We start from the raw sequence: 13,201 nt of genomic DNA on the forward strand, positions 1-13,201 counted from the left end.
TGTCACTCTGAGGGGATTTGCTCTGGTCCCATTTTCCAGAACAGCAAAGCGAGACTTTTCTTCCTCGGTGGTCACAGGGTTGGCAGGTGGTGGAGTCATAGGTGTCTGCAGTGGCCCAGAGATAATAAAATCTGCATGGATCTCGACATAATTATGCAAAGACGCCTGCGAGGCTTGTACACTCTCTTGCCCAGGCCCATCTGTCTCTGCGCGCCGCCCCCGGCTCCGAAGCCAGTGGCGAGCTGAGAGCCAGGTGGGCGGAGACACGTCCCAGCCACTACCCTAGGTTATCTCGCTGAGCCTAGCCAGCCATCACCCCAAGGCCGACCTCTCTGCTTTAAAAAAACCAACAATCTAGCGCTCCCACCCCCCACCCCCCACCCAGCATTCCGCCCCGCCGCCCCCAGGGAGCTGAATTAATATTAATCCCGATGAATAATTGAAGGCCAGAGATTTATTCCGGCCGTGGAAACGGGGGGGGGGGGGCGCAGCTGGGCTGCATTTTGGCCATGCCGCCTGCGTGTTTCGACCACTTGGGTTCCGCTGCACGGGGTGCCGGGTCGTGGGAGGCTGAGGTGGGTGTGCCACCTACGAGGGCTAGCTTGGGGGAGGGTGTGAACTGTAGCAAGTGTGCCAGGGAGTGTGGCAAAGCACCCGGGGCTGCTCAAAGGGACGGAGGGGCATCCCAGGTCTCTCTGCCTTGGCCTCCGCTTAGCCCCGCGCAGGGTGACCTGGGGCCACGCGAGCTTGAACAGAAACAATAGCGACTCCTTAGATACTGGGCTCCTGCCACCGGTGACCCAGGCCTTCCATGGCGATCAACGGGGCCTCTTTTCTTATTTGGCTAATTTATGGCGAGAAGCTGGGGGGAGGGACGGTGTCTGGAGCTGGGGGGCGAGGAGGCGGCAGTTAAAGGAGTCTCTCGAGGCGGCGGCGCGGGTGATGTCAGCTCACAACGAAAATAGAGAGGGATCGCCTGCAAATCCCCAGCTCCGGCGGGGCTAAACCTTGCAATACCTCCCTGGCCGGCTCCGAGCCAGGGCCCTGCAGCCTCCACCGCCTCCCCCAGGACGCGCACAGCAACACACGCTTGCACGCACGCACACACTTCCCTGCACACTCACCGCACACACATTCACGATCGCCCCCGGCCACCACCCTCGCACTGCGCTCCGCCACTCGCCGCGCCTGAGACCCGCAGCAGCAAACACAGGTGGCGGCGGCGGCGCCCGGCCCCTGCGCGCCCACTAGCAGCCCCGGGGGCGGCGCTCTCGGGGAAACCACCTTCCAAGTCCCCCCAAGCGCTCTGCCAAGCACCACCGACGACAGCGGCGGGGAGCACCGGACGCGCGCGGTGGAGAGCAGAGACGCGGATTAGCCTCGGCGGAAGCCTCCAGCTCGGGTTGAGGCACTAAAGGGCTTACCCAGGAGGGGGGTGGAAGGGCGGGGAGAATCTCCCCCTTAAATACCGCGCGGACCACACTCTAGCGCTTACCCCCGCGCCTGCTCACTCACTTGCCCGCTGCTGCCGAATAGAGCCGAAGAGGAGGGGGCGTTCCCCAGACCATGGCATCGACCGAAGGGTGAGGGGGTTTTTCTCTGCACCCATGGGGTAGGGGTTGGTGCGGGGTGGTGGTCCCCTATCCGGAATGGGGATAGAGAGTGGGCTCCAGGCCTCGGAGTCGGCGGCAGAGCAATGGCTTGACTGGCGGGTGGGATGGTGGGGAGGAAATTGATTTTTCCCTGAAGAAGCTAGCTGCTTTTAACCCTTTGAAGATGCAAGAGACGCGATTATTTCACTTTCATTAAAAGGGTACAAAGGAGGTGTGGAAAAGTGTGACCAAAAATCCTCTTGTGGTTACTTTTGCGATTTAAAAACAATAAGGGGTTGGGGACGGTGTGCGTGACAGGTCCTGAGCGCTGCGCGGGCTGGAAGGTGGGGGACCAGTCTGGAATGAATGGAGAAGCCGGGACCTGGGCCGGGGCGGGGCGAGGGGAAGTGCGCGCGGCCTTGAACGTCCAATATGCAAAGTCTCCGAGTACATGCCCCGCCGAATTCAACAGCCCGGTGCTCCGGGGTGGGGAGAATCTTCCCGATAAGCCCTAAGGAAGAAAGGAAGAGATTTGGGTGCTTCCCGGGAAGAGGCGGGAAAGCACGCGGATTTGGGCTGAGACAGGAGTCCCCAGATTCCAGGAGGAGAAGCCTAGCGTCCCCATTCTTCTCAAGGCTTTCAAGTGGTGGTCCCTGGCCTCTCGAGGTTTCAGTGGATGGACAAGCTCTAGGTGGTAAATAAGGACAGCTGTCGTGAGCGAGAGGGAGGTGGAGCTGCTAGAGACAAAAGAATCCCCTGAATACTCACACCTCGAAGGAAGGGTCCAGAATGTGGCCTCTAGAATGAAGGGTCTAGGTGGACCAGTATCGCACAGAAAATGTTTCCTGCTTGATAGAGCTAGACTAGGAAGGTGCTCACAAATTTGGTTCATTCACAAATTTGCAAGAGCCACTTGCAAGTTGTCCCTGGATCTCCCTGTGGGGAAAACAAATCCTCTCAGCACAGAGCACGAATCTTTGATGCTGGCACTTTCTGCACTTTCTCTCCAATAAATTTTACCAAGTCCACAATCTTGCTTGGAGGAGATGCATCTCTAAGTAGAAGTGAAGAGTTGGTTCCAAAGTCAGAAGTCTAGATTCCAACCTCCAACAAAGAGAAAATGGCTAAAATTGTGTCCCCCAACCTCCAACATTGTGTCCAGGAGCAGGGACTTACTTACCCCTTTTCTGTCCCTTGGACTCCTTCAAACAGGTCCCTGGCAATGACCATGACACTGGGGGAGCATGAGAGTTCTTCTCTTTTCATCGTAACAGTTAAGCAGTGTGGAACTTTCCAATTATTATTTCTTTTTCTCTTTTTAAGATTTATTTATTTATAAATACAAGAACCAGGGTAGAGACCAGAGGTGGGGGAGTGGGTGAGAGCCTTCACCAGAGACAGAGTGAGGAACAGAATAGGTGGATCCACTGAAATACACTGCTGAGGGGAGCAGTAGGCGAGACAGGTGAGATCTGCTGCACCATGTGGGTCACTCAATGGCCAGGGATGGAACTTGTGCTGCAGTGGCTCCTGATAGCTTCATGGTGCTGGCTTTAACCCCTCGCACTTCCAGGGAATGTCCCCAATTACTATTTCTCCAAAAGATGCTTCAGCTTGGCACTTATATATGGGGAAGGTGGAACATTGTCTTAAAACAGATCTCTAGAATTAAATATTGAGTCCACCCGATTCAACCTCAGTGTTTCCTGGCTTAATTAATTAGCCGTTCATATTAGAAGAGATATACAAGCATTTCTGGCTGCCTTCAGGGTCCTTCTAGACTTTATGCCTCCTTTAAAGACAAGGCTGGAAAGAGATTTGACAGTGGCCTTTCAAATCCTTCATTCAAGTCACTCTTTGTGTTGATGGAGAGATGGTGATCAGAGAGGTTAAGACACCAGCAAAAATCCCCAAATTAAGTGCGTTTATCTAACTTTGTCCTAGATAAGAGCTGTCAAATGATTTGACATTAAATATAGAGCAGAAGTGATTTTTCAGTTGTTTAAACCACTGGCATTCAATTCATGCTGTATTTGTACAATTCATGTTAAGAAAAGATTGGCCAAGGGAATTTGCATTTAGATGAATGAACTGAAAAAAAAAATGGGAAACAACTATAGAAAGATCTGTGGCCCATTATCATTTTAAAGCAATAATAATGAACAGGTTACCTGCTCTGGTCTACTTTTCCACTCTTTCCTTCCAGAAGTATTGACTAAGTAGTTTGGGGTATATTTCTGGGCTCTCTGGGGGCAGACACAAAGTCACAAATGGTCAGGGAGCTGACTTTTAGAAAACTGACTCTAGTCAGGACTTTGATTAGTAAGTTGTTTTATGGTTTGGGGAGATTCTCTGGCCCCTTTTGAAATCTTGGGTTAAGGTGGCTGAGATAAAGACACCAGGAATCCTCAGGCTGATCTCCTTTATTAGCTTTGCTTTCTAACAATGTGGAGACTGTGTATTTGAACTATACATAGCTGAGGGGAAAAAATGCCAAAATAGCAATGTAATTATATGCTTTCAATGTATGCATTTTCCGTTCAACTCTGTTGATCCAGAATGTTTGGGGGATGGGTAATATGGTAAATGGAACGTTCTGGTTATAACTTGTTTGGTGATGTAGTTACAGACAACAACATATGTGGATTATCAATTTTTAAAGACTGATCAGAAGCAATAGTGACATCTTATGTTTGTTTTGCATTCCACTTTCAGAGCTCATTTGCGTACATCATCACATTTGATAGTTCCATTAACTGTGAAGAACACACTCCAAAATGCAAATGAACCTTAAGAATAAAGTGATACAGAATGCACTGTTATGGTCCAGGAATATTTTAGCATGTGGCAGAACTTTCGGGTTATCATCAGGAAATGTCAGTTATCATTGAGGAGTGGACTGGGCATGTCTGGAGAGGAAACTATTGACTTTCTTTCAAACCTTTGGTCTGCACTCTCTGTAAATTATCTTTTGGAATATTCATATTTCAGTTTGTGCAGTTGGTCTTTGCTGTTGCAAAGCGAACAATGTCTGCTAATTTGAGATTTCTGATGATTTAGAATCGGGGTTATTAAAATCCAAGTCTAATAAAAGTCAACAGCAGACTCTCTGGTGGTTCCCAGGCCCTAAGAGGTATTTTCTTGCAAAACAAGGTCAAATTTGATAGTTGAACATTCTTTTTTCTAAGTCCCCTGACATGGCTAGAATTATAGTTTTAGGTCCCTGACCCAAGTTTGAAAGAGCTTATAAAGTAGTTGGTGGCGGACAGGCCAGTATGTATTATTGACTGGGTTATGCTGTGGAGATGGGCATTTTAGAAATATGTTTGTGGGGGCACAAGAGACTAGGTCACCATGAATGTCGGGGACCCAAGGCAATCTGTCTTCTGATCAACTCCCAGGAGTCAAGGGGTCAGGGCAAAAGCCAACCACAAGGGCTTGTGTTTCAGTTTGACATAGAAAGCAAGTGAAACAGAAAACCACTGGCAGCAAAAATGCCCTGGCAAGGGAGACCTCTGGATTTATTATTTCAAGCAAACAAAACAAAACATAACGATCACCCCCCTCCACCCCTTGGGAATGAGGTTGAGGTCAGTTGGAAGAAGAGCCCATGCAGTGGATTTATTGAGCAGTGAGTGGAGGGCATGGGGTTTGGACTCTAGAGAGGTTTGGGCTTCTCTGAGCTTCTCATTTTCTCATTTTTAAGAACATAAAAATCAACCTGCTTGGGTAAAATGTCTGGAACAACGAGAAAGCAATTTCATGCTTACTAAGAGTGCCTCTTGTGAGTGAGTGGAAGCTTAATTCTTAAGAAACAATTTCTAAACCCAAATAAAGCCTGTGAAATGGAAAAGCCAGCATGTAAAAAAAAAAGAGAGAGAGAGAGAGAAACCCAGACGGTCCTGCCCATCAGTTTCAATGGCCACTTTTCCTCTTTTAGGCAACATGATTAAGTACAGTGTCCTTTGACTCCAGATTTAAGGGAATTGTCAGACAAGGAAAAATCCTTAAGAGACAGGGCTTGGCTGCAGAAACAAGCAATATTTAAAAGCAAAGTTTGAGACTTCTGGGTCAGTGTGTCATAAATCCTACAGATCCTGGATTGCAAAGTTTGTCCACCTTATGAAGCTCAGCACAGGTTGATTCCAGAGAAATGCTCCCCTTCCATCCTCCTCCAGACTGAATCACAGAATGCCCAGATGTCTGGTTCTCTCTCTTTTAAAGGCAAACTGAATTGTTTTCTATACTGAACTCCCTCCCCAAGCAACACCCCTCACCCCCCACAGGAAAAACTGAATGTGGTCTTCATTTCAATCTCCTACTGTAATTATTTAAATCCAATAAAACCTTGATCATTTAAAACTCACCTAGTGGGTAAACGAATCATTCTCAAGATAAAATTGTAGGTTTTTTTTTTTGCATTTTAGGAACTTGTCTTCAAAGCCTAAAAAAATATAACAAATGCCATTCACTGCCTGGCTGGCAGTCATCTCTTCTATGCTCTTAACAGCTTGTTGGGGGCAAGCAGGCTGGCTCATAGAAAGGGCTTTAGAATTCAGATTAAGACAAATCTCTTTATTTATCAAGATCGTGAGCCTGCTCTCTCCTCCTGCTGCCCGCCCCTCACCCAAAGCACCAAGTGCCAAGTCCTTGGAATGAATTAATTAAAGGAGTGTTTAAAAATATCTCATTGCTCCATCTCTACGTGCTCCATCATTGATTGGAGGCAGATGGGCCGCATATTTGTCAGTAGAATAGGACTAGCATCTCGTTATAAATCTGTCTGGTTGGCTTCAAATGGAGGCAGAAAAGACAATGGGCCAGCAGTATAAAAGGAGAGTGGAAAAAAAGGCTAGATGCTTAAACTCTTCAAAAGAAAAATTTGTTTTCTTAGCGTGTTTTATAAAATGCTATTTTCAGTGGTGTAGCTACTTATTTAAGCTTATCTTCCATTCATGGATTTATTTCCTTTCTCACTTAGATGAGCAATCGTCACTACTCTCTGCTATATGACAGTTTGGTGATTTTGTTACCGGATTCTGGGTTCTTGAATTCTCTGAGAGAGAAATAATGGAGATTCTAATCCTGCAGGTACCAAGCAAGTCTTATTAAAGCACGTGCAATTCAGCTTAAGGGACTCAGCGTCTGGCACCTGTCTGTGTATGCTGTCCCTTCAGAAACAGGTGGAGGCGCCAGTTAGGCAGCTTTATCCCAGCATTCTTAAAGGACCAGAGTCCTCTCTGGGCCCCTCTTTCCATGAGGTCTTCCCATCTTTCAAACTCATGATCTCCCCATGCCTGCGACCTCTTTGCGATGGATTCCATGTCACTAGGTTTGTTAGACTAAAGGGCTTATTAGTGGTGAAAACTCATCTCTGTATGTGCTGGGGAGGAGTTCCTTCTGGGACAGTCATTCTCAGATGAGGGTAGGTGACTTAGTCTCACATCTCCAGAGGAGATAATGCTATTTTCACTTTTTAGTGACTAGGTCAGTCTCAGGCTGCGCTCATGCCCGGTGTTGGAGTTTCCTGAGACTCACGGATGCTCTTCTGTCTAACACAGTTTTGACAGTCTCAGTGACTCCCTTTGCAGTGTTGGCTCAAGGAGCCAATGCTGTCACTTGACCATGACCGTGAGGGAATCCACTGCATTTTGATGGTTGGACTTGATCTGTCAGCCCATTGCCTGTGGGAGAGGTGACATTGTATGTGAAAGATCTGGAAGGAAGTCCCTGGGGCTCAGGCAGGAGACGTCCTCTGCCTCCCTCCCCCGGCCCCCACCCCTCTGTGTATTAAGAGACTTCATTTCATTGCCCAGAGTACTTACTTCTCTTACACTTGGTCAGGATGGCCATCTGTCACCCGCTCTGCATAATCAGGCTCAAGAGTATCCCTTATATGCTCCAGCCATCCCGGGCTCCCACCCACTGGACTTGGGATCCCAGAGCTGGTGGCTAAGTTAGAAGTGAGGTCAAGGCCTGTCAGCCTCCAGAGTTTTGCTTTCTCCACAGCACCAGATCTGAGGTACCAGGGGACTCACTTACCTTTTGTGTTTTGGCTCAGACAAAATTTTGAAAATTCATGAATTATTTGTTTATATGTAAAAATATTTCACCTAAAATAAACAAACAAACAAACAAAAACCTTGATTCTAGGTTCTTTCAAAAATTGAGAAATCTGATCATCAGCTTCTTGTCTTGGTACCTTTTATTGAGTGATTACCCTGTGTTGTTTTAAGGACTTTACATGTAGGAATTTACTTCATCCCCACAACAAAGCAGTGTGCTATCTAGGGTCCACTATGGCCATTTGACAGTCATGGAAACTGAGGCCCAGAAAGTTGAAGTAGTTTACTAAGATTTCACAAATGTTGCAGAGCAAGGGTAAGCCCTAAACCTGGGTAACCTGGTTTGCCCCTAACCACTAGTTCACACTTTCTAGGCCTGCAGGCCAGAGTCTACAGGTGCTGAAGGGTGGCTGCCCTCTGAGGCAGTGTGTGCTTTTCTGGTCAGGGCACAATTTGTTCTGAAATGATTCATTCGTGCTACTTGTTTGACTTGACCACTTCCGTCTTTGAGGCAACCACCAGAGAATGAGAACTTGGATGGTTTTTTCTCAGAGCGTGCTCTGCCTGGTGGCAGTGGACTAGAAGAATTCTTCAAATTCCCATTTTATGGGTGATACAAGTGACTTTTTCCTTTTAACTCCTTAGCCATTATTTTCTTGTTACTCTGTGTTTTGGGTTGTTCTTAATGAAGAAACCTTTTGGAAATGTTGGTGGGTAGGATGCAACCAGCATTGTCCTCTCTAGATGCAGCATTTTGAATAAGCCAGGGCACTGTCAGTCAGGCAGCCTGATACTTGGGATTATGAGCCCTAGGCCTTCACTTAGCAGCAAGCACAGCTCAGCACTTTGCAGGCCCTGGGTTTTATACTTTCTTTTGTGACCTTTGGGTACAGTTGTTTTAGGGCTGTAATTTATCTTACCTACTTTCCTGAAATAACTACACGTCCTGCCCCTCCGGTAATAGGGTTGATGGCTTACCCTGCCCCCTCCCCAACATATATAAACAGTGATGACCTAGAGATGGCTTTTAAGCCCAGAAACTTTTCCTTCTGAGGCTCTTCCTGTGATGCTCTTAAGTGGCGCTGTTTGCAGGTTACCCAGAAGGTGGCAGTATATGTTGGCCCTTTATCCAGCCTGGTGGCTTGACTCCTATTAGAAGCCTCAGAGCCCTTTGGGAATTCTAATTCCCACAGCATTACACACACACACTCTCTCTCTTTAAAAATATTTATTGATTTATGCATAGAAGAACTGGGGTACAGTTCAGAGGTGTGGGGGTGAGAGGATCCCCAGAGACAGAGCAGAGAATAGAACAGGCAGATTGACTGAAACCTACTGCTGAGGAGAGCAGCGAACGAGACATGAGAGGTCTGCTGCGCCATACGAGGGTCAGCTCCCTGGCTGGGGATCGAACTAAGATCACAGAGCAGCGGAGCTAGACTGACAGCACTGACAATTAACCACTACACCACCAGGCAGATCTCACCATTCTCTTTTGATTAAAAATCAGTGTTGCTCCAAATATATCCTTTGGTATTTGTGATGTGACTGTCAGCAGAGCTCATAGATGTCAATATGAGCAGATATAAATAGGACCATTCATTTGCTCTTGCTGCTTGTTTGTGCTTGTACACATATGTGACTTTGTGAGATGCTGGGGAAGCTCCTGTGGGACATGGTTCCTTTTACTAATGGAGAAACTGAAGCTTTGAAAATTTTGATTTCATGCTATTATTGGGTGCCTTGGTTTCTTTCATGTAAACCTACTGTGTTTCATATCATCCATACTTGGCTATTAATTCGCATTTCCTTAAAATTTTACAAGACTCTCTGTTTGTCTTGGCTTCGGTGGAAGTCTCCAATCATTTTGGTCAAAGGAAATAAGAGAGCTAAGTGTGTGGCAAAAGATGATAAAGAATTTAAGAAGCAAAGCACAAAAAGGACAGAAGGATTGCAGAAAGAAGTTAACGGATCTTTGAGTGGAGATGTGACATTCCAAAGAAAACGCCACCATAAAAAAGATGGGACTGAGTGTAGGCAGCCGAGAACAATGGTCAGACCCCAGTTTGTAGACATTCAACCAAGAGTTTCAAATAGAGGAGCAGTAGCCTTGCAGGAAGGAAGATAAGGTCAAAGAGAACAGATGAAAAGGAACACCTTCTTTTCTAGCCAACTCAGGCAAAGCCAACTGCTGCAGACTAAATTGTATTTTTGTTTTTATCTCAGTATTTGCTTAAAAGGACAGTTGTGATCTGATGGCCAGCTTTGTTAGGAAAGTGGAGGGAGATCAACATGAACAAAGCATAATTAGATAAGTGGGAGAAATGGATGGAGATCAGCTGACAACACTCATCCCAGACAGCAGAGGGGCTGGTGGTCCCTGGAAGATGAATTCAGTGATTGTGTTTTCTATTTAGGTGCAGCATATGGTCTAGAAGAAGTGTCTCACAGAAATATTGGACTAATTTCTGAGAATAGAATAGAGACTGATGGGATTGTAGACTGAATCTGCTACCCTAGTGTTGTTCTGGGATTCAAAGTCAGCCATCAGTAGACATTAGCCGCATCATCATAGAACATAGCACTGAAGGGAATCATTGATTTTTTTGATCCTGATTACTTGCAGTGTTTTGATCCTGATTACTTGCAGTGTTTTGATGGAAGTTCTGATCATTTGTAGAAGTTTATCTAGTCATCTGAGAATATTCAACTTTGGATTCTTCTCAAGACATTGGGTTGGAGGCTTTTTTTTTTTTTGGTAGCTGGCCAGGGAAAACACTGAGATAGAGACTTGTGCTGATGAAGATCATTGAGGGGCACTCTTACCATCAATCCCTATAGAAGAAAGAAGAAAGCACAGGTAGATGGAGGCAACCCATGCCACAGAAAGCTCCGGTGCTGGGGTCGAGGCGGGGGGGGGGGGGGGGGGGGGGGGGGGGGAGGGAGTGTCCCATAAAATAGTCCAGAATCGAGGAAAGAGGTCTGACATAGTCGCTGGATCTGGGCTGTGCTGGGTAGTGAGTGTGGCCTTGGGTAGCACAGGTCAATTTCTGGAGAGGAGCAGAGCCGGTGAGTGGCCACTTCTCCAACCCCTGGTCCTGAGGGCCACAGCATGGCCCATTTCAGGCTTCAAATTCAAATGTTTGCAAGAAAGGAAAACAGGCAATACAGTTGCTTTCAGTTTGAATACCAACGCTGCCACCAAGCTACCATCGATAATAAAATGCTATCTGTTGAAAGGGATATGTAGTGGGAGAAAAGTAGGGGCAGATAGACTGTAATGGGAAAGAATGGGAAGAACTAGTAGTCATCTTTTCCACTTCTAGCTGTGACCCTCACAGCCAGCCAGGGAGAGGACAGAAGGCCTCTTCACTCCAGTCATGCTAAGATTATCTGAAATTGTTGCCTTAGAAAGGGAAATCAGCGCTAGCTAATGGATGGGGCCACAGGGAGCATAGGAAAATACCTTGGGAATCAGAGAAGATGTATTATTTATTTGTCCTGTGTTAGCATAGTTGTTTCTATATTCATACCACTGCTGTTTCTTTGCCTTGAGAAAAGGTAGAGGGTGAACTGTCTGGCCCCTGTCTGGGAGATCCGTGGCATCATTCCATTGAAGTCATACGTTGTGTCAACCTCCGGTGGGAGGTGCTGTGTACTGCCTTTTCTCTGCTCTAGTTCCTTGGTAAATATTAAGATATATACGGATGAAAGAACACTTTTATGCATAGTCCAAGGCCTTTAGGTGACAGCGCTTTGGGTCTGTCCTCTTATTTTCTCATGTCACTTGACTTTGCTTTCTGAGACCAGAACATTGATTTCTACTGTGTTGTGTTAGCACAAGGCTTAACTGAATTGGCTCAATGGTGGAGTAATGCAAGTATCATAACAAAGCAAGCCATCATTGAAAACTGCCTTGCCTTCCTTTCTTTAACTGTTTTTAAGAGTTACAAATCTGTTGTTTGCTTTCTTATATAGATATTGTGCCTATTTCCAGTGTTTGGGTAAAAATACCACTGATCACATTCAATCTACATTGAGAAAATAGATTTGTATGTAGAATATACTATCAGTCAAATCGAGAGGTGTGAAGGATTCACTATCCACTGTCAAATTATTTTTAACTTTTTGCCATCTGGATCAATGGCTCTTTCCCATAATTAAAAAATGTGGCACTAAGAAAAAACTCCAAACTTCAGACATTACAGAATGACATAAAGTAAAGAAGTTAAAGACTGCCTCTCACCTTGATCTGGTGTCTAGAAACACTTGTGATTTTTTTGGTTTATTCTTTGAGATACTTATTGTATACCCATGTAAAACATCCTGTTCTTAATATGCAAATTACATCATTCTAAGCAGACTATTATCCAACTAGTTTTTCATACCTATACATATATAGTCATATGTTGTAGATAGATGGTAACAGTCAATTGCACAGCTATATAGTAATTGATTTAACCAGATCCTAGTTGATAGACCTCTCAGTTATCTCCATGTTTGTTACATTAGTGATACTGAGTAGAGTATGAATTGGGAGGCTGTGGGGGAGACAGCAGCCTGAGCGTGGTCAGAAGGTGATCGTGGTCACGCAGGTGGGTGATAATGACCTGAAATAGGCACACCAGATGCCAGGACTCAATGACCAAGGAAATGTAATGGGTGAAAAGGAGGGAGGCATAAATTCATCACTTGTGTTTCTGGCTTAAGCAAATGGAGGTGGGGGTGAGTACAGGAAAAGTATTCAGGAGAGTGATGGCAAGTTGGAAGGAGAAGGTAATGAATTTGGTTCAGCGCACTGGGTAAGTATTTTTGGGTGGAGGACATCAGGTGGAGATACTTACTGAGCATGGAAACATGAGTGTCTGTGGCTTTGAGGAGTGGCACTTAGGATTACAGGACAAATGAGCGTATCCAGACAGATCATGAAGATAGGAAAGGAAATTGGGCTGAAGGAAGAAGCCTGGGGAACTCTATTTATAGACGAACAGAGGAAGGGGATGCAGAGTGCCGGAGATGCTGAAAAGTAAAACAGGGGAGTCAGGAAATAGCAGGTGTCTTGGCATGGCCAGAAGTGCCCCATGCATTAGAGAGGCCAAGCAATGTTTAAAAACAGCCATTGGGGCCTTGCTGGTGGCACAGCGGGTTAGGACGCAGCACTGCAAGCTGACCGCAGCCGCTTCAATGCGAGCTCGATCCCAGCCCCAGAGGTGACCCGCATGGCGCGGCAGACCTCTCCTGACCTGCCCGCTGCTCCCCTCAGCAGTGTACTTCGTCAGTCTGCCTGTTCTGCTCCCCACTCTGTCTCTGGTGAGTCCTCTCACCACCCCTGCACCTCTGGCCTGTACCCCAGTTCTGTATGCATAAATAAATAAATATTTGAAAAAACAAAAAAGGTGTAGCCTAAAAAAAAAAAAAAAGTCGTTGGATGAATCCACTTTAAGGCCATCACAGTGATGATGACTGTTGCATGTTGGTAAGGTTGGGGATGGGTGGAGAGAAATTAATGTAATGCATTTTTTACAAGACTGACAATAAAGGGGA

At 46.2% G+C, this 13,201-nt stretch overlaps 1 protein-coding gene across 1 annotated transcript in view; it reads left to right on the forward strand.

The window, feature by feature from the left end:
• The first annotated feature begins 1,489 nt into the window (after positions 1-1,489).
• The window catches only part of SLC1A2 (solute carrier family 1 (glial high affinity glutamate transporter), member 2), a 127,757-nt gene continuing 116,045 nt past the window's right edge, over positions 1,490-13,201 (forward strand). The window contains exon 1 of the mRNA XM_004682910.2: positions 1,490-1,583. Within this exon, the coding sequence (XP_004682967.1) occupies positions 1,567-1,583 (17 nt within the window). The 5' untranslated portion in view covers positions 1,490-1,566. The remainder of the gene's footprint in view (positions 1,584-13,201) is intronic.

This window comes from Condylura cristata, unplaced genomic scaffold (genome assembly GCF_000260355.1).
Source record: "Condylura cristata isolate star-nosed mole 26May11 unplaced genomic scaffold, ConCri1.0 scaffold00015, whole genome shotgun sequence".
Classification (NCBI taxonomy): domain Eukaryota; kingdom Metazoa; phylum Chordata; class Mammalia; order Eulipotyphla; family Talpidae; genus Condylura; species Condylura cristata.